This window comes from Colletotrichum fioriniae (assembly GCF_027942845.1).
Source record: "Colletotrichum fioriniae strain IMI 355084 chromosome Unknown scaffold_2, whole genome shotgun sequence".
In the NCBI taxonomy this organism is placed as follows: domain Eukaryota; kingdom Fungi; phylum Ascomycota; class Sordariomycetes; order Glomerellales; family Glomerellaceae; genus Colletotrichum; species Colletotrichum fioriniae.
The window spans coordinates 3,764,575-3,784,631 of record NW_027076838.1 but is presented as its reverse complement, the minus strand read 5'-3'; the positions used below and the strand labels follow the sequence as shown (position 1 = coordinate 3,784,631).

At 52.7% G+C, this 20,057-nt stretch overlaps 4 protein-coding genes across 4 annotated transcripts; 1 reads left to right on the top strand and 3 right to left on the bottom strand.

Moving 5' to 3' along the window:
• Window positions 1-4,286: 4,286 nt before the first annotated feature.
• On the bottom strand, window positions 4,287-5,852 carry N0V96_002835 (uncharacterized protein; the record flags this gene model as incomplete). Its single annotated transcript, XM_053187114.1, has 4 exons — window positions 4,287-4,981; window positions 5,035-5,159; window positions 5,215-5,429; window positions 5,490-5,852. The coding sequence occupies 4 exons, from the start codon at window positions 5,850-5,852 to the stop codon at window positions 4,287-4,289; spliced, it is 1,398 nt and encodes a 465-aa protein (XP_053054618.1).
• Window positions 5,853-7,037: 1,185 nt separating this feature from the next.
• On the top strand, window positions 7,038-8,440 carry N0V96_002834 (uncharacterized protein; the record flags this gene model as incomplete). The annotated part of the gene is made up of 2 exons (XM_065756641.1): window positions 7,038-7,047; window positions 7,917-8,440. 2 exons carry the CDS (start codon window positions 7,038-7,040, stop codon window positions 8,438-8,440), a joined length of 534 nt encoding a protein of 177 aa, XP_065615010.1.
• Window positions 8,441-9,564: 1,124 nt separating this feature from the next.
• On the bottom strand, window positions 9,565-10,253 carry N0V96_002833 (uncharacterized protein; the record flags this gene model as incomplete). Its single annotated transcript, XM_053187116.1, has 2 exons — window positions 9,565-9,968; window positions 10,028-10,253. The coding sequence occupies 2 exons, from the start codon at window positions 10,251-10,253 to the stop codon at window positions 9,565-9,567; spliced, it is 630 nt and encodes a 209-aa protein (XP_053054620.1).
• A 1,726-nt stretch (window positions 10,254-11,979) lies between these two features.
• On the bottom strand, window positions 11,980-15,016 carry N0V96_002832 (uncharacterized protein; the record flags this gene model as incomplete). The annotated part of the gene is made up of 4 exons (XM_065756640.1): window positions 11,980-12,064; window positions 12,124-12,416; window positions 12,487-13,226; window positions 13,282-15,016. 4 exons carry the CDS (start codon window positions 15,014-15,016, stop codon window positions 11,980-11,982), a joined length of 2,853 nt encoding a protein of 950 aa, XP_065615009.1.
• Window positions 15,017-20,057: the final 5,041 nt, after the last annotated feature.

The following is a 20,057-nucleotide window of genomic DNA, read 5'->3' as shown; positions in this document are numbered from 1 at the left end:
AAGAAGGGGAGGCGTGAGCCAAGAAAACACCACCGCAGCAGCATCATGGTCTCCTGCGTGTGTACAGAACTTGGCCCAATCTAGGCAAGGAACTGCCGTACCCTCCTTCGGACGACACTCGGTATCCCCTCACATGCCGATGACACCGGATCTAATGCAGTTTGATCACTGTTCAGCCCATGGAAGGTGTCGAGAGCCTCAGATTGGTGGGAGTTTGGGTAGGCCTGCGTTACGTCGAGCGAGGCCAGCCAGCCCCCTCGCGCGGAGTCGCGCCGCGATGAACGCCAAATAGCTTGGGGACAAGGAAGACATTAGACCAGAACTCCAACTTTTCTCCAATAAAGGAACATGATAAGCTACACGTACAAGCAAGACTTCAGGTCTGGTCCCTGGAAACTAGTCGGGTGCAGACGTCCATCCAACTCAAAGTGAAACTGACTGGTACCCATCCCGCGTGGGATAGCAGGAAAAGGACTTGTGAATAGTACCTAGCGTGGCGTGGCAAAGAAACGGTACGTTGATCACATGTGCACCAGGGTTGGGGGATCAAAGTCAATGGCTACTGGACGGGACGAGAATAGGATCAGTTGAATATTTGGAGTAAGAGAGACAACCACATATTTAGCACACACTACCTTAATGTGTGAAGTTACTTAGTAAAGTACGAACGCAGCTGGGCACGGAGGCTAGATTTGGAGTCACGTCAGCTGAGATGAACGGTCCGCGCCCTCTCATTCGTCATTTCACAAGACGGGGAAACCATGAGCATCGCATCTTTGATTTAATGCTCTTATTCATTGCGGTTTTGTTTGTTTTTGAGTTTGCACTCATTAGACTTTGTATTAGACTTGATATCTCGTCACTTGGCATCTGAGAGCCGCAATGCTAAGTCCACTGCCAAGTGCCGGTGTCTCTTGGCCTCCTCGTGGCTATTGACGACTTACCAAAGCACGATTGAGTCTTGGCAGGTTGCACATCGAATCTTGTGAGACAGCGAGGGCGTTGAAAAGGACGGACGATCGCCACCGGCAGACAAAACGGGCCGACCTAATGGGCAGTCAAGGCAGAATTTCTGTGTGTGTGTGTGTGTGTGTGTGTGTGTACGTGCGTATTGTACGTATGTGAGTGATGACTGAGCGGGTAAATGGGTGAGCGAAAGTGAGTGAGAGAGAGAGGTGTGTGTATGATGACTGTGTGATGCCACGGCTAGCACTGCGGTAGTCGAAAAAGCGTCAAGCCAAGAAATAGGCAAGTCCCAATGCCTCTTAGCGAACACCGACACTTGGTACCTAAAGCACGTTCTTGGGGGTTGCATGCATTGGCAGTCTACACGGGAAGCTTGGCGGCAAAGACATATCGAATTTCCTCATCCGGATTGGTGACTTGAGATAACAGGCTCTCCCATCCAAGACATAGAACACTTGGCTTTCTCTGATCCTCTCTCTGGCGCACGCAGCGCATGCGTGGGACCTTTTCGGTCTCAGCTTCTAGTGCAGGACTGGAGTTGACCAAAAGTGAAGGGTCGCAATGGAATGAATGTATGTGGTACCCATATTCCCATATCAAGGTGACGACGACGACGCAATACAGAGCCCCATTTCTTTGGCATGCGAGATACCGCTGGCTTAGTCGTGCAACCCGAAAGTGGGAAGTGTGTTTGATTGTCTCTCTCTCTCGCGGCCCTATCGTTCCGTCAGGTCTCTATCTATCTTTGCTCTCTCTCACACTTCTCTCTCTCTCGACCTGCCTGTAAATATCAGACGTACGTTAGTTTTGACGCAAGACCGGAATTCCCGCGCGAGAGCCCCCTACCCAGTTGGCCCCCTCCCCCTCCGTTGTGCACTTCCCTTCCCGTTCAACTTAAGACCAAGACGCGGGGTACATACCCGTCCAATAGCGCTCCCGTCGCGGCCATCGGCTCTAGCAGGGCCATCTTGGATAGACGAACGCAATGACGAGGCTAGATGTCGTGTGCCGGGTGGTGGGCGTGGGCTCCCAGGACAGGACTCCACCGAGTTGTTCCCACACGGCCACACACCCCTTCTTCCAGTCTCCGCTCTCTGTGCTCCCCCAAGTCACCCCCTACAAGTAGCCTTCGATACGACGGGACAAGCTTTTGATTTCCCCGGTTGAGGTGGTATGCCAAGCCCGCGAATCAGGTGCCGTATTCCGGCCCTGCAGACCGGGGTGAAGTCCGGGTTTGACCGGGGTTTAGGCCTCAGCCACTCGGTGCTAGCCTAACGGGAGTGACTCGCAAGCAAAAGCGAGCAGCGAGGAGGAGGAGGAGGAGCCAGGGAGCCTAGGAAGAGGAGCCTTTCAAACGACACCCGCTGCGAGAACCCATGGAGATGTGAACGCAGTTCGGCGGGCGGCGAGCGGCAAGTGGATTGTGGGCCACAGAAACAGCTTGACAAGGGCAACAAGAGCCGAGGGTGAACGGGGTTGAGAATAAGAGAGAGTGTGAGAGACTATGCTATATGTAGCATCCCTAACTGAACATACATTGTTTCTTCGATTAAGATGCTGCAGTCACACTGACGAGGGTTGTATTAGATCCATGCTCACTGGTCGAATCCCGGGTCATGTCTACCACGGCATGTCTGCGTATGTGCCAGTGGTGCCCTTTTTGCTGCAACCCCAACGAATCAGATCACGTTGCCGTTGGGATGGGAATAGCTTTCCATCGACAACACCAGGGGGATTGTCGCTTTCGCGCCCTGCCACCAACTCTGGTCACCTATTGTAGTCAATCAGTCAATCAATCAGTCACTCAGTCGGTGATGTGCCCAGTCCCAATCCGCCCCTCATCTCTCATTGCCCCTTGGTGCTCGCATTTACCCCTCTTTGCCATCTTCTTTTGTTGCTCTCCAGTCTCCTCTCTCTGTCTGTCTCCAACTTTCCAAGAATAGGAATGGGCGTCGTCAACCGCAACGTTCACACCCATACAGAAGTTCCTAACCCTACAGGCCTGCTGCCCGCACCGGGAAATGGACCGAAAAGAGAGAAAGCTCAAAACATTGGACGATGCAGGCAGCGGAAACGGCCTTGTCAGCTTTCTCCTCCTGCACCACCACAACCATTACCACCACCACCACCTCAGCGCCTCGAATGCCTGCCTTCAACTCGTTGCTGAAACGGAACTATTGGCCCGGATTGATGGTGTCGTCGCCGTGCGGGGTTCGTTCCATGAGGATTGCGATTCTTTTCTGCTCGTCGCTCTCGACGCTTCGGTCACCGGTCACCACCTTCTTGATCCATCTTACGGCTCTACGCACCCCTAGCCTCAAGGCCCCCGGCCTGGTTCACCCCCTGGGCCCGAGGATCTCCTTTCCCGTCATTCTCTTCTTATTTTCTGCGTTTCTTACCGCCGGCTCCCACCCTGCGATAAGCCTAAATCGGGCACGAGGGCCCAAGGGGGCGTAGGCAGAGGGGCTCTCTCTCCTCGCATGCAACGAGAGCCTGGCCGCGGGTCACGGATGGGCGTTGCGAACCTGGCTGCTACAGCCTATTGTAGTCATATTCCTCCCACACCGAGGGAGCAAAAGCTGCAATCAACTAATATGGCACCCACCCCTCTTTCCATTAGATCTATTTGAGGCAACGATATCTGGTTAGACTGGGTCCGTAGCTACGGACGTCTTTCGGAGACCTGTCGGTAAGAGAAAGAGGTAGTTGTGTAAATGATCTGTCGGTGATGGAAGAGGATGGTGAAAGAGAGTGCAATAGTCGTGGTATACGTGGGCTCTAGTTCTAGTTCGAGAAGCGAAGGAGGCGATCTATGCGCGGCTGACTTGATGGTGATACAAGGGCCTGGACTTGGCAGCGGGAACTGAGTAATCCGATCGTGTTTGGACGAAAGCTTTCTAGAGTGGCCGGCATGGATACCCTTTGCAAGCCCAGCTCTGTCAGTAAACTTTGAGTAGGTTACCTTGACTTCATAGACTCTGAGCACAAAAAAAAAAACAAGGCTTTTGTCTGATGGCAATGGGAGACATAGCATCAGAGGTGGAGACGGTATCAAGAGAACCAAAGAGCGAAGGCGCGAGAATGGGTTTGTTTCTAGACATCATAGACTTTGCTGCCAAGAATAATGAAATGGTATTATTGACTGATCAACAATTTCTGTCGACAAATGAGATGATGTTTTTGTCCCCTGGCTGTAGACGTTTCATCGCCCAACGAAACAAAACGCCGCCAGAGCACAGACGATGACCGAGGGCAAAGGACTCAGCCACCTCGTTCCCGTTTCCAATGTTTCCATGCATGATGTGTTGTTTGTTCGCCCATCAGAGTTCCTCCGTCTCGGTCTGAACATCCTCGGCATCGACGCTAGTGTCCTTGGTGATCTCGTCCTTCTCGGCGCTCTTGACCTTGTCCCAGAACTTCTCTCCAGCATCGGGGTCGTTGGCGAAGAGGTGGTCGACAACCAGCTTCTTGGGCGTCTCGCCCATCCACTGGAACAGGGAAAAGTCTCTAAACTCGTCGGCACGGAAAATTTCGAGCATCTCGAGGGGTTCGTCGCCAATGTTCTCAACAAAGTGACCCATGTTCTTGGGGACGATGCCAACGTCGCCCGGCACATAGTCGAATGTCCTGGCGTTTCCTTCCGAGGCAAAAATCGTGACTCTGGCGCGACCCTTGATGAAGAAGGACCACTCGTCGGCGTTGGGGTGCCAGTGCATCTCGCGGAGGGCGCCGGGCTCGATGATGGCGTGAGCGGCGGCAATGGTCTTTGAGATGGGGAAGTTCTTTGAGTCGGTTACTCTGACTTCGCCGCCAGAAGTCTTCTTCGGTTCCTGTGCGAGCATCTTGTGCGTGAACTGGTGCTTTGATTTCTTGACGCCCTTTCCGTCGGGTGCCTCATGGCTGATGGAGCCGGGTGTCGTTCCTTGGAAGATGTACTTCTCTCCCTCGGGAATGTTGGCAAAGACCTCGGGGGCCAGCTTGAAGTTCTTTGAGATGACAGACTTGGGGGTGTGTGCTGTTGAGTTGTCAGTCACTTTGATGTCCTACTATTTCTCCGTGGCACCATACCAAGCCAGTCTGTGAGGATGAATGTAGACTCCTCAGAAAAGTGTCCGTCGTCAAAAATCAAGAGGAACTCGGTTCCGTTCTCGCCGAGACCTTGAAGGGAGTGAGGAACGCCGGAGGGGAAGTACCTGGACAGAACTGTTTAGCATGAGGAGAAGCAGTGGAAAACGAGTGAAAACATACCAAAGATCACCCTTTTGGACGTCGTCGATGAAGTTGCCTCCCTCGTAGTCAATGGCGGTGATACGACAGCTGCCATCAAGGACGTAGGCCCATTCAGCTTCCTTGTGCCAGTGGAGCTCACGAACGACTCCCTCGTCTAGGCGCATGTTGACACCGGCCAGCTCGATACTAGTAGGAAGCTCGCGAATAGTAGTCTGTCTAGTCCAACCACCCTCCTACAAATAAGACTAATTAGCACCATTAAGCTACAACAGAAGCTATGCGGACAAACGAACCTCGATGCGAATGTGAGAATCAGCAAAACTCCAACGCATGTTGGCAAGATTGCCATGATCAGTGCCTGGAGGTCGAACGAGATCTGGGTTCTGTCTAGATCGAGCTTCATTCCAAGGACCAAGAACAGAGGCTCCGAGGCCATTGCGGTATGGCAAGGGATCGAGCTCATCGCCAATGGAGTCAATGGGACCATCGTACTTGTCCTTGTGGCCAGGAGTGTAGGGAGGCGAGCCGCTGCGGTACTTTGTAGGCAGACCCTTGCCGTCGAGGAGGCGCTGGCGAGGACTGTCCTGGACAGGAACGGCGAGGGTCGGAGCGATGAAGCTCAAGACAGCTCCTGATAGGAGCAGCGGGAGATGCATGATGGTGGTGAGAAGCGTGTAAGAAGAGGATGTCGGGAGGAAGGAACTGCAGGTGATCTGTCTTTCATATTGAGAAAGGTAGATTGGCCGCGCTGGCTTTTATATTCCACATTTTGGAGCCAAGACGCGAAGATCCTCGGTCCTGAACTGGGAAGATTTCGGAGCTCGAAGCTCGGAGAAGTTCCTGATTGACCAATAACCGTACGGTATCGAACCCCTGGTAAGCTGTCTCGACCAGTTACACTGCTATCGGAGGCCATACTGAGGTTCGGTAGTGTGGTCGACCATAGGAAGCCTGCCTCCGAGTGAATGCCGACGCATCTCCGCATACCATGGGTCGAGGACCTGAGGACATGGAGCTATCAATGATGTGAGGTAAGGTGAGGAGGAGGAGGAGGAGGAGGAGGAGGAGGAGCTCAACCGAGCGCGGCGAGGTGTCGATGCTGCGGGGTACCGCTGTAATCGGCGCTGCCCAGGCCCCCTTTACCCCAAGCTCCGACCCCTGTAAGCGGTAAATGATTGGAGGCCACTGCGTGTCATTGGCGACCTGGGCTGGTCTTTTGGCATGTTGGATGGCACCCGAGCAAGAGTGGTAAAGCTTGGCTGGTTCTGCAACGATTGTGAAGGGGTTGAAATGTGAAGAGCAAGTGGAAGATGCAGAAGACGAGTAAAACAGTACTGTGTAATTGATTATTGCTTCAAAACGATGACGCGTCGTACCAAAGATGTTTCGCTTTGTTTACACTGCTGGATTTGTGCATAAATCACATATGAGAGAATTTCTCAAAGGGCAAGACCATTTAAGGTGAGGTGCCTGCCATGCCTACCTATTTTCGTTCCTGCCTACCTTCCCTTCCTTGGCTTCGGTCACGTTACCTCGCTTGCCTGTGACTTCACTTTGGAAAATGTCACCCGCCTCTTTTTCTTGGCTTGGATGTACATACCCTGAAGTCTTTCAATGTGCATTGAAATCAAGGAGTCCGAATCTTGGCATTCATAAGACGACCGTTCATTATCTTTGTAGATTATTAATCATTCATCCAAATTGTAATAAGGTTCATACGGCACATGGAAGGGATGTTTGATTAATACTCTCACAGTTCTCAGGCCTCGATCCGAACTATATATGATATATCTCGTTGATGCAGTCTCTAGATTTCTGACTAACTTTGTGTTTTCCACTCAATGCTGTACGGTAAGACAAATGATTATTCCGTGAAGATATGGTAACTTTTGAGAAAATAACGAAAACATTTTGCCGAACGACACAAGATCAAATCAACAATTAAGGGGAGCAACGTATCAAGGATTCAAGTACTGTACATGTATGAACTGACAATTGTGCCATCTGACATAAACTGTTCTTCAAATTCTCAAATCATAAAGAAGACTCGTTGGAGCCCCAGGTTGTAGCCTACGAAACACAGTTTTGAATCCTGAACCGAGGGGGTCAAGAAGACTTAATAGATGTAATTTACATGATGAACCGCCCATGGACCTTAGATTGATGACAAACACGTTCCTCAATGTTCTTACCAAACTATGAATATATCTGTTCACTCCTCTGCAGTTCAACTTGAGGTGAAAATGTCGGTCTTTCATGTGACAATGTACTCACATTTAGCAGATACTCGGCCAATCTCATGTACACAAGAACCAACTGGCTAGAAACACACAAAAAAAAGCGCCTGAGAGGAAGCCTCGACTGACTTCGAGGCATCAGCATTTTGGAGCCTCACACGGGGTCAGTCATTGTCACGGATACCATAGAAACTCCCTGTTAGGGTTTTGGCAATGACCCCGCGTCCATGAATTCACACAAATATCTTGTGATACCGTCACTGACCTGCTTTCAAATTAAAACAGACCATCAGGGCTTCCTTATTCTTCTCCAAACACCTCAAAGGCAATCACCAACTTAGCAACACTTCTATTTGCCAGCAAAGGCATCCATCAGAGCAAGGTGCCACGGCGTCTGGAACCTGGTGTGTACGTATCAGATCCATTGTCTATGACTAGTTTTCCCATAATCTGACAGTCGAAAAACAACCAGGTCCTACATAGTCATTGATGGCAAGTATTGGGTCGCGAAGGACCTCACTCTGGCCAACTTTGGCGATCTGGTGGCCGCCGAGAAGCCCGATCCCGCCTCTATCACCGCTGGTCAGGCGGCTAATAGACCTGCGTTTGATAAACCGAAGCCTCAGTCGGAAGGCTACGCGCTTTCCCCTTCTTTGACCGAGCTGCGACCTCTTCCCATGATGCCCGCTGGCGCCGATGTCGACCTCAACTTCGGCAAGATTTGGGATTATACCAATGCGAGAAAGATCAAGGAGGAAGACGAGGACTTGATGGCGGTGGCAATGGCTGATGAGGAGAACGACGAGGAATACATTGACCAGCCTGAATTGCAGGCGAATGTGATTTTGGACGCTTCTCGAGAACCTCATCTTCTCATTTTTTCGCCCCCTGTGCCTCGCTATGCGGTTCTGCTCTTTGACGATGTCCACGCGGAATACCTTCCAGCTCCCGCGCTCGATGACTTCGAGCACCAGCAACATGCCCCCATGGCCCCGATGGCGTCTTGACACCCCAACAACATTCAGGAACCGAATGTTCACCAGAATGACCGTGCTTTGGACGCCGTCAACAATTACATCATTGCTGGACAGCAGCCGCAGATCCTCCCTGATCTCGATGACAATCTCATCATCCGCGGTTATCGCCAGCAAATCATTGTAGGCAACATCAATACTACCCATACAATGACGCTGCCTAAGCTCAGGAGAATGAATTTCAGGATCATACTCAGGCGCAGGTGGACCGGCTGGCAGTCTCTGGAGCGGAGAGCCGTCTGCCCCTCGCCTGGACCGCAAACCTCACCAGGAGCGCTTTGGAGCCCTCGGACCCAACACGCCATATGTCCCCTTGGTCCCGGGTGTCGATTGTTCCGTCGACCTGGTAGCCGATGATCTTCCCCAAGGTTGGATCGCGAAGCTTGGTTGTACTCAATGGGACCTGAGAATCCCTTATGGAGATGCTCTTCAAGACCACTTGATCAATGTCCATTACGTGGACTATCATCACCTGGAAATGGGCGAGCTCACTCATTGGGCCACTCAGGAAGTTTCTTTGGAAGGGGATGAGTACACGCCTCACTATTAGTCGCTTGCATTTGGTTTTTTTGTGACTTATCCCCCGTCAGGGGAAACGAGCAAGAATTGGATGATAAAGCAGGAATTGCAGGTATGAGACGATGGGGTTGGCATAAGAAGCATGATGAAGCATTGGATTAATGAGGCTGTGGAAAAACTCGGATGCGAGCACGTGTGCCTGACCCTTAGCACATTCAGCAGTGATAGCCTGCAGACATGTCTGCCGATTGCAAGAACGCTTCTTAACATTGAGCTGAAGACCTGGTATCTTCTTAGTCTACCTTACTGCCGGTAGATCACAGTACGTCCAGATGAATGGTGGGGAGACGAGATAAAGCTGAGTTTCTGCAACGTGGACATTGTATCGGCGAGGTCATCACATAGCACATGCCACGAGAAGATGCAAGTTGAATTGCCAAAAGGATTACTATTACATCTATATTTTGTGCGCCTCGTTTCTAGGCCAAAGCGCGCAGGATAAGATTAAATTCCTCTAGGGAGTGACCCAGCATATAGGCTTTGCCTTATGTTGAGCTTTGCCAGGTTTGAGAACTTGATTACAAGTAGGCAAGAGCACCGAGAGCAAGAGCTGCCAGGAGGCCAACGGGGCCCTGAGTAGCGGCACCGTTGACGGTAACGGGGGTGGCGGTAGCAGTGGCAGTGGAGGTGCCGTTGCGGGTGGTGGTGGCGCTTGTGACAACAGCAGTGCGAGTGGTGCCAGCGGCGGCGGACGAGGCAGCGCTGGTGACGGCGCGGGAAGCACTTGAAGCGACGGAAGAGGCGGCGGAAGCAGCCTTGGTAGTGGCAGCAGAGGCAATGGAGGAGACGGCGGCCGAGGCCGAGGCAACGACGGAAGATGCAGCGGCAGAGGCCGAAGCGACGACCGAGGAAGCGGCGGAAGCAGGGCCACCACCACCGGCGACGGCGGCGCAGATCTTGCCAGCGGCGGGGAGGACTTGGTCTTGAGGGGCAGAGTTAGGATCTTGGTGTGCTATACGAGGGCCTTGGTGATGAACTTACTGACGGCAACGTCGGCACCGCAGCTGGAGAGGACGCAAGGAGTACCGGCGGTGACGATGGCCTGGTAGTTGGCAGGGCTGCAGAGGCAGGTAATGTCACCAACGGTGCACTTGCCAGTGGAGGTGACGGCGTCGGCCAAGCACTTCTGGGCACAAGTGGGAACGTCGGCCAGGGACTGGGCGGCGGCGAGGCCAGCGAAGGCGATGATGGCAGCGGCGAACTTCATGTTGACGGTTCTGATGGTGTCGAGTGACTTGACTGGAAGTTGAGTGACTGAAACGACAGCGAAAGTGTTGTCCGGGTGAAGCGAGAGTTGAGTGAGCTGATGAGGGAGAGAAAAACCGGGATTTGAAAAGGTGGAAACACCTGCTTCTCATATACACCCCGGACTACCTACCTGTAGGTCACCGAAATAAACATCTGCGGGGGGTTACACCCGGTCTATTCCTAGCTCGAGACAGAACAGCTTTGTCTAGGTTTGAGTGAGATGTTCCCGTAAGTATCCAGTTTCCGGGCTGGAGGAGGAGCTCTGGAATGTTGCGGTTCAGCGTTTGCAGCCACACACGTTCCCACATCCGTCCCTGAGACACACGAGGCCAATCGGAGCCTCCAATTCGTCTTCTCCAGCTCTTAGGTTCCTGTGGCGTCTAGACTAGACCGCAGCTTGTTGAGAGGTGTGCCTGACCGGACTGAAGCCGGATTCATCAGCTTGTAGTGGCGCCAAGAGCATCCACTTGTTTTGGTGTTGAGCGACGCGGCGGGAATCCATGGCTTTCTTGGGAATCCTTTGCCTCTTGCGTCTCTGTTGGGGTGGGAGTCAGTAACACAGACTGCTGCCGAGGAGAGCTTCCATCGGTGCTGCGTCATTGATTTACCTTGAGAAGTCTTGAGCTCGAGGAAATAATGAGGAGGTTATGACCTCACAAGAGCTCGAAAAGAATCAATACGAATATTGGCGGAGCAAACTTCATGGCGTTCATGTCATTACCTAAGGTAGGGTACTCCTCTCAAAGTTACCCACAAGGTAGTGAACTGGATAGGTAAGACAATAATAAAAGCTTAAAATTCTGGATTCCGCGGGGAAACAGGAATACATACAGGGATGAAAGTTCTGCCGTCTACCTGATAAGTCTGATGGGAAGTACATACTTTCCTCTCTCGTCGTGTTGAGAACCGAGGAGAACTTTCGCTGAGCCGAGGATGTGGTAAACTTGTCAGAACACCAAAGGCACTCATCGTGAACTATTGAAGCTGAACCTCCACGAGGTATGGCGTCGACCAATCGGTTGGCGTCTCTCTTGGCGGACATGGCCTGGATGGACTAAGCGCGTTGACGGAGGCAAAGTCTTGCGCTGCCAGCGCCAACAAGTCGGTTCATGTTGACTAAAAATTAGGTGTTGCTCTAATATCTCCGGACGAGCCACGTTGTTGAGCTAGTCGATGGCGCCTCCGAGGACGTGATGGGTCGTGGCAGTCTGACAGGTCAGGGGGCCGGGAACTACTACACGAGCACAGCTCCAGGGGATCCAATAGATGGCAATAATGATTACCTGATAACCTAAGATGGCGCTATCTAAATACAAGACCAAGCAACTAGCTATACGACACAAGAAGTCTACAAGATGCACGCTGTTTCGCGCCCTTGAGGGCACACCGTCTTCCAGAATCCGCCCATGCGATCCGTTACATGTCTAGTCCGTTCCGTATCCATGCCCATTCCAAATTCCACAGCGACAAAGGAGAAAGAGTAAAAGTATCAATGAAAGACCCAAGCGACGAACCGATCCATCGCATGCTATGTTGCCCCAACACAGAAAAAGGAGAAGAAAGAAAACACAAAGGAAACGCTATACTCGTGCTATCCGTCCGTCCGTCCGTACTTCGCCACGCTAAACACCTCTTCATTCCCTCGCTATTCCCATTCCCATAATCCCAAAATAAGTTCTGAGGATTTAGTCGCTCTTGTCGCCCTCGGAGTGAGAGTGCTGAGACGACGACCTCTTCATACCCCGTAGATCGCATCTTCGTATGATTTGACTAAACATGACAGTCAGCATAGTGCTTCAGAATATTGAAAGGTGATGGGTTAGACTCACATTCCACCCCGCTCGTTGGGGTTGCGTACAACCACCAACTGCTCCTTCTTCTTATCGTCATTCTTCTTCGTCTTCGTCGACGGCGCCCTCGCATGGGACGACTCTCTAGAGCGCGACTGCAATGAAGGCGTAGACAGACGTCCCCGCAGCTGGCCGATCTGGTCCTTGAGGCTGTTGACCTCAGCGACCGAGGCGTCGTAGGAAGCGCGCATGCCATCAAGCTGAGCGTTGACGAGAGACAGCTGCGATGTCAATGTTGCGTTCTCCTGACGGAGCGCAGGCGCCATGACGGCCTCTGTTTCCAGTCTCGCGACGCGGGTCACGAGATCGTCACGCTCGGCGGTGAGGGAGCCAAGCTTTGACTGTCTCGGACTGGAGCTGGTCGTTGCGGTCCGTGAGCTCGGCGATGCGGTTGCGGAGCTCCTCCATGACAGCGGGCTCGGAGGGCGTGATAGACTTGGCGGACACGGACTCGGCCTTCTCGGAGACGGCATCGGCTTCGACGGGCGCTGCCTCCGGCTCGGGGGCTGGGGCAGGCTCAGGCTCGACCACCTCGGGTTCGGGCTCGGGCTCGGGGGCGGCCTTGGAGAGCTCAGAGGGTGCCGCTGAGGTGACGCTGGCAGCGTCGTCTTTGACTTCCTCGGGTGCCGGTGCCGCTGCTTCTTCGACGACCTCAGCCTCCCCAATGACTTCGATGACTGGGACCGCAGGAGGCTCCTCTACTGGAGGTGCGGGAGGTGCTTTCTCGGGCGCCGGAGGAGCTGGCGGAGCCTCTTCGGGAGGGGCCGGGGCCTCATCATCCTCACCCTTGACAGTGTCTGTATCGCTGTCATCCGCGGAACCGATGACGGACGGGGCGGCGGAGCCGATGACTGAAGGTGCAAGTGAACCAGGGAGGGAGCCGGCGATAGATCCCATGAGTGACTCGGCACGTCGGAGCTCGCTGGTGACGGACTCGTTCTCATCCTTGAGCGACTCATTCTCCGAACGGAGGATATCGCGCTCCTCTGCGAGGCTAGAGATTTGAGAAATCTTGTCGTCTTGGTCCTTGAGAAGCTCGCCGACCTGCCCTTGGAGTGTCGTGTTCTTGCCCTTGAGCCCCTCTATGCGGGTTCTGAGCTTGTCGTATTTGGTCTTGAAGCCCTCGAGGTCCTTCACCTGGGTCTCCCAGCTCACCCTTGCTGAGCTCAAGCTCGCCCTTAGTGGCCTCAAGGCTCTCGAAGCGGGTCTGGATGTCGGTGTTGGTGGTCTCGAGCTGAGTGAGACGGACCTCGACTTCTTGCTTCTCGACTTCAAGGGCGCCAAAGCGGGTCTGGATGTCATTCTTTTCGGTATTAAGCTTCTCCATGTCGGCTTCGAGGCCCTTCTTCTCGGCCTCGAGGGCATCGAAGCTAGCCTGGGCATCCTTCTTCTCCGTCTCGAGCTTCTCAATGTTGGCCTCGAGACCCTTCTTCTGCTGGTCGAGGTCGTCGATGCGTGCCTCAAGGCCCTTCTTGGCCTCCGTCAAGGCGCCGTTCTCTCTGTTGAGTTCGTCGACTTGGGGCTTGTACTTGTCGACTTCCATACGGAGAAGGTCACGCTCGGCAGTGATATCACCAATCTCGGTCCCCTTGCGGATGAGATCCGTCTCAAGTCCGGTGACGCGGATCTCCATGGTATTCTTGATCATCTCAAGGGCGGCGATTCTCTTGATGAGGGATTTCTCAGTCTCCTTGGTGACGAAGTGAGCATCGCCAACACTCCTCTCAAGGTCGTGGCATTGGGCCTCAAGTTTCTTGGTGAGCTTCTCCTGCTCGGCAAGAAGCTTCTCTTGCTCAACGAGATCCTTCTCAAGCACTGCATTCTTGGTGGTAACCTCTGTTTTGGCGTCCCTCTCTTGCTCGATTTCCTTCTCGAGCTTAACGGCGTTGACTTCGAGTTGTTCCTTGATGCCCTTGAGCTGATCTCGTTCACGCTCAACATCATCGAGCCTCTTCTCATGCTCACCAAGGGCGCTCCTCACGTCATCGAGGAGGCGGCTCTGCTCATCATAGTCGCGAGTAATCTGGTCCTTGAGGGTCTTTTCTTCACGGTGTCGCTTCTCAGTCTTCTCCTTGGCGGCTGAGAGTACTGAAATTTGGTCGAGGGCATCTCCGAGTCTTCTGTCCGTGTCGGTCTGCCTAGTGACAAGGCTCATGGCCTCCTCTCGCATGCGCGCGATCTGCTTGTTGAGCTCATCTTGAACCTTCTCGCGTTCAATGAGATCATGTGAGGTAATGTGTTGAACCACGGGAGGGGCAGGGGCTACGGGGGCCACCTCGATGTGGATGGTTTGTCTCTTGGGCGCGACAACGTCGACGCGGGTGCCCTTGAGGTTGGCGGGCTTGGCTGGCGCAGGAGGGACGGTGTTAGTCCTGACGACCTGCTTTTCGGTGGTGAATGGCCGAGTCCGGATGGCTTGTGTATATGAGTCGGACTTGGAGGAGTGAGAATCAGAGTCGTCTACGCTCGTCGCGATGGTGAGGGATGAGCGAGAATCGAAGCTGTACTTGGACTCGACATCCGAGTCATTGGTTTCATCGGCTGTGGTGTAAAGGTTCTCTGTGGACCGCCTCCATGGGCGGCTGAGCTCTGGTCGGGAAGGACGGGTGCGAAGCATGGGGGGTTTGAACTTCAAGGGAGGCTTTGCGGCGCCGTTCTTGTTCCTCCAGTCTCCGGCTGAGCTGACGCTCAAGTCGGATCCGCTGTCGTTTACCGAACGATCCATGGGGGCAAGTGAGATCTCGGAGACGTTGGCGTTGGAGAGATCAAGTCTCTCAAGAGGAGTGTTGTCTGGAATGGAGACTGAGGGCCGCCTGAGTCTGGCGAAGCGACCGCGGCCCTTCGCGGGCACCGGATCACGGGTGGGAGCCATGACGACGGTGATCAAGAGATATGAGATGAAGGTTCGCTCAAGAGCCAAGTAGCTCTGGTAAATGATAATGTTCTTTTTTTTTGTGGGATTTCTTAAGTTATGTGCCAAGCTGGACGTCTGATCTGGGGCTGGTGGACTCTGCGAGTGACATTGAAAGTGTATTGGTAAGTTGATGAGGGGTAAAGTTGCATATCGGGTCTGCTCGGATCTACAGTCAAAGAATGATGAGATCGGAAGAGGAAGTCTGGATGTGGAGGCAAGTTGGTTTTGTTCAGAATATCCAGAGTATAGTGTTGTGTGAGAGAAGAAGGGGGGAAAAAGGAGGCGGAGGGTGATCTACGTACAGAAGCCCAACCGGCAGAAAATGATATTCGACACTGCCCGCCTTCATCCGTGGCCTCCCACCAGCGCGCCTACCCCCGTCCAATAGGGCACATACGTCAAAAAAACAAGTTCAGGGTGTCCCTCGACTTCTCGTCCACGAGCGACGGGACACGGGATGGTCGAGCCAGACGAGCCAGTGTCAGGGATACGGCGTGGCACCAGAGCGGGACTCCCAACTGGGACTCCACGGAACCGTTTGGCGGGATGCCTAGCTTACATCCGGGACACAAAGTAGCGTTCAATATTGCAAACGCAACGTCGTCACTCCGTCGCCCTTCGGGCAGAGAGGGCTTGGGTGATTGGGCCATGCCGCTGTCAGGAGGAGCAAACCCTGCTTTTCCTAGTCTATCGGCCGTGTTCACGGTTCACGGCGTACACCCCCATGGTTTCCTGAACCCCCCCTGTCTAGACTCCATCAACGCTTCCCGCCTGCCGGGGACTAAAAAGCGGGAGACTGGGGGGGTGTCACCATCCATCAGCTTGGGCGAATGGGTTCGGGTTCTGAAAAGGATTGAATCTAAGAATACAACTTTGCAATATCCTCAAGTGGCGAAGAACATGTGTAAGTCTCCCGTTGCTGGACGGATTTGAATCTCTCTCAACACTGAGGTCGAGCTTTGAGGCCAACTGCTTCCGTTGGATCTCCGTTATGTTTGGCGGCATATTCGTACTTCCACCCCCTCACTATTGCAAAAAAAGACCCGCCAACGACTTGACGGCGGTTGTTCATTCTCATGTCCATTCTCATGCTTTAGCTTGCTCTGTCGAGGGCCAAACAGGCTTGAAGCCCTATTTTGCAGGGGCCGAACGGGCCACCAAAGGCAGAAGAAAACGAATCAGAGAATCGACTGTAGGCTGGGATGAGTCAGGAAATTCGGGGAAAAGACATGGGCTTCACGACCAGTCGATTTGGGCAGGGCAAACAGGCGGAAATGAATTCGACTGGCGGCCGTCTATTTTCTCTTTCTCTTCCCGTTTGTGCGCATGGTGTTGTGGGTTGGGCATCGTTCACTTTCCTTTACTTGGGCTAGGCCGAGACAGTTGGGACGCAACAAACGTGGGATGGGCCACTAGAAGACTGCACGTTCCCGGAGCCGACAGGGGACCATGACTTGGACGTGGTGTTGTTTGATTCGTCCGCTTTGCGGGCCGAGCCATGTCGTCGAGTCCGGACCCTGGCCGGCATGTTGCCGGCCTCCCACTTCATTGTAGGTAGGCTCAATCAAGGTCTGGTCATTTGTTCAGCCTCTATGAAGATGAGGCATCTTGGAGGTTGGGAAAGTGAGTCGAAATGATGGCTGATATCGAGTAGGATGTGTTCGCCCGAGTGCGTGGCTTATATGGTGGCAATAACTCGAACAACGTGATTGTCTCCTGATGTCTGGCTTATCAGATGGAGGGGCACTCAAAGTGGGCAGCGATAAACTCGTGCCTATATTGGGGGGCTGGAATATCCACGACTCATCAGCAGTCTCTATTGGCCGACTGTTCATTCAAGTGGCGACGTGTCTTGTGCAACAAGTAACGTGGACCTCGTCAGGCGATACCCGTAGGAAGTCTGGATTTTGGAACCCTTGGGGAACACAAATGGAACCTCCGGATACTGAGTGGAGACGCGGTCGTCGCTGTTCGCGCATACTCCATATACCCTGGACAATAACGGGGAACCCATCTCCCATTCCCCTGGGTCAAAACGACTCCTCCTTCTCCTCACGGGACAGACAAACAATAATGCCAGCCAACTACCTGCGAATCCCAAGTTTGAGAGGCCTGTTTCAATCTCGAGCACAACTCACCTCCTCCAGCTTGTTGCCAGTCCGACAAGGTGACAGTTTCTGCCGACACGAGCTGAAATGGGAAAGAGACTACAGCAGCTGGGAAATGAATACAAGATAATAATTCCATTTATCATGGTGTTGAGCTTCACTGCATCAGTTGTAGATACCAAAAGCAATACGCTGCAGATACCCCCTCACCTGAGACTGCGACGGAAGTTTTACTGCGGCTGGCGTGGCGAGGCGGTCGAGAGGTCTGCAATGTCCCCGGCCCCTTGGTCACCGTTCCTCAAGTGAGGCTGTTTTGCGATGGTTGCTGGTGTGACAGCCCGTAGGCCGCATGCATATGCTCGGTGACGTACCCACAAAGACTTACTTACCCCTTGCGTATTTCAGACTAAGTACAGAGCATAAAGATGTTCATAGGTATTTGGTTGCTTAGTCTGTAAGCCATTTCTCAACATAAACTCTGTGCGGCTACAAATAGTACACTAAGAGGAATTTTCCTCTTATCAAGTGCAGCAATAATTTAGACGCCTGGGGAAACGAGTTAGTTCATCCAGCATGCACACAATCGACATGATATAGCACGATCATTCTTGACAGCTACCTCGAGGACAGCGTTCCGAGTCTGCTAAGTGTGCATAGGGAGTTCGTGTGAGGCTGACGGCGTCAAAAACATGTCGACACTTACGAGAAATAGCTGCAGCATCAGCAAGGCAAAATTATCGAGACGAAGGGAGAATAAAGCCAAAGGTCACTCGCATCAACTGACAAGTGGCCACATGGACACCCAATAGAGGTAAATACTCCATAGCTGCTTGACGACAGCCCACTTAATACAGCACATCCCTTTCCCCGCTGCTTGCGGGGTCGAGTTGAACTCAACCTCTTTGGACGGAAATCTGGAGCTGCCAAGCTACCGTGCTATCGTCTGTGTCACCCTTCGCCATTTCCTCCATTACTGCGAAGCATAAGTGGGAGAAAAGGGAGAGACATACTCAAGTCACAATGTCACGCTTGTTCTAGCGTTGCGAGAAAGGGTCGACGACGGTGGACAAGACGGCAGTATGCAGGTGCAAAATCGTATTAACTCCATGTTCATCCGGGGTAATTCTCGTCCATTCAAGTCCTCTTGTCACGAAAGTCAGGTCAGAGACAAAAGTATATCTTCAAGTCATACGCATGAACAAGATATCGTTCCCGGGTCCCTGACACATCTACTTCGGTCCTTCGTGAGGGTTCATTCTCTAGCAAGTCAAAATCGGTATCATTAAACCGACAACCGTCACTACCTCATACTACGCCAGCCAGTTGCGCTGTTGTGAGTTGAGAACTTCAGGGGCAGGAATTAGGCATGTGCCAAGCTTTAGGATGCTTCAGCTATCAAGTTTCGTAAATCCGCCGGGTGGGATCGCAAGTCGTGGGGTCCTTCCCGTTTTGGCACTGATAGTTGGTCACTTTCGATGAGCTTCCATGTTCTATGAGTATACAAACCCAAAGTTCAAGGCTCCTTTAAGAATAGTCATATTATCATGCTTCAGAAGCGACTGCCCATGTCGAGAAACGTCCTCTCGGTTTCGGTATGGTTCCCGGCATAGCTGACCTTGACTGAAGGTTGCATGTGACTTGGGACCACAGGTCCAATTGCCATTTTTAAAATTTGAGACGAATGTTGCGTATCGAGAGACCGTTAAGTCTGACTGCCCAATCCATCCACGTGTTGCAATGCGAAGCTGGGATTGCTTGGTGAGAGACCAGCGCCTGTTTCGGTGCTCAGCTACCTACCCCGCGAACCCTGGCCCTGGCGTATCCTGCCCGCTCGATAGTAGTAAAGCTTTCAACAGCCTTTGAGTCAGTCTTGAGACATCACACCCTATCGAGTCGCGTGGCGTTCATTCACAAGTACCGAAAAGGGCTAGTAACAGCGACTTCGTTGCATGACCTGGATGTCCACCCATTCTCCTAGGAAGGAAACGTAGCACAACATTGATTTTCACGAGTCAATTTCAGACAACTCAAATCTGAAATCGGATGAATTGGAGGGACTAATTCAATTCGCCGCTGATTAATCGAAGTAAGGTACCTGTGTGATGGGCTAATATGTCGAAGATGCATCAGAAACGCGCCACTTCGCAGAGGAAATTGCTCATAGCAACCTTTTTACCGTCTCTTTTCTCCGCTCATGAGGCTTGAACAGCTTTGTTTTCTGTTAGTAGCTCCTTAAGATTGCAACTACCGAGGAAGCTTGATGACCGGCTGAGAGGAAGCTTTCCCCGTTCATCGAAAACACGCTTCTTCCATGCATAAATCTCTCCGGGGTGCGGGCGTCATAGCTGCCGATTGTTCCATGGACCAATCAATGATTCACTTTGTAGTGTAGCTATCAGAGTTTAACCATCATGACATGGTCAAGGCTCATTATTCCCAAAGGCCTGGGCTCGACTATAGTTCCTTCCTGGTGACACTATCACAAGCACAAACGTTCTGCGGCAGGTATATACGAGACGCTTCCCTCAAGTGACATTTCCGCGGAGGGTCGTTTCTATCCATCACCAAAACTTGGTTGCATTACCGGCTTTCGCATGTCGAGTCGGAGGCAATCTTGGCAGCGCCCTTCCGAACAATAGAGTGATCATCTACGGGACGACGATGTCTTGCCCCGCACCGAGCCGACCCCGCCGACCTATTCCGCCGGTTTACCCACATTTCCCGGTCGCCGATGCGAGATGTCTGACGAGGAGGGGGCGGCCCCCCCGCCGAAAGGCGTAGTGCCCGACTTTCAGCATCCGCAGGACGTATTGCACACAATCAATTTGGTATCACAGATTCTTTCCATTGTGTCTGTCAGTATCTTCATGATGCTGCGCATTTATGCAAAA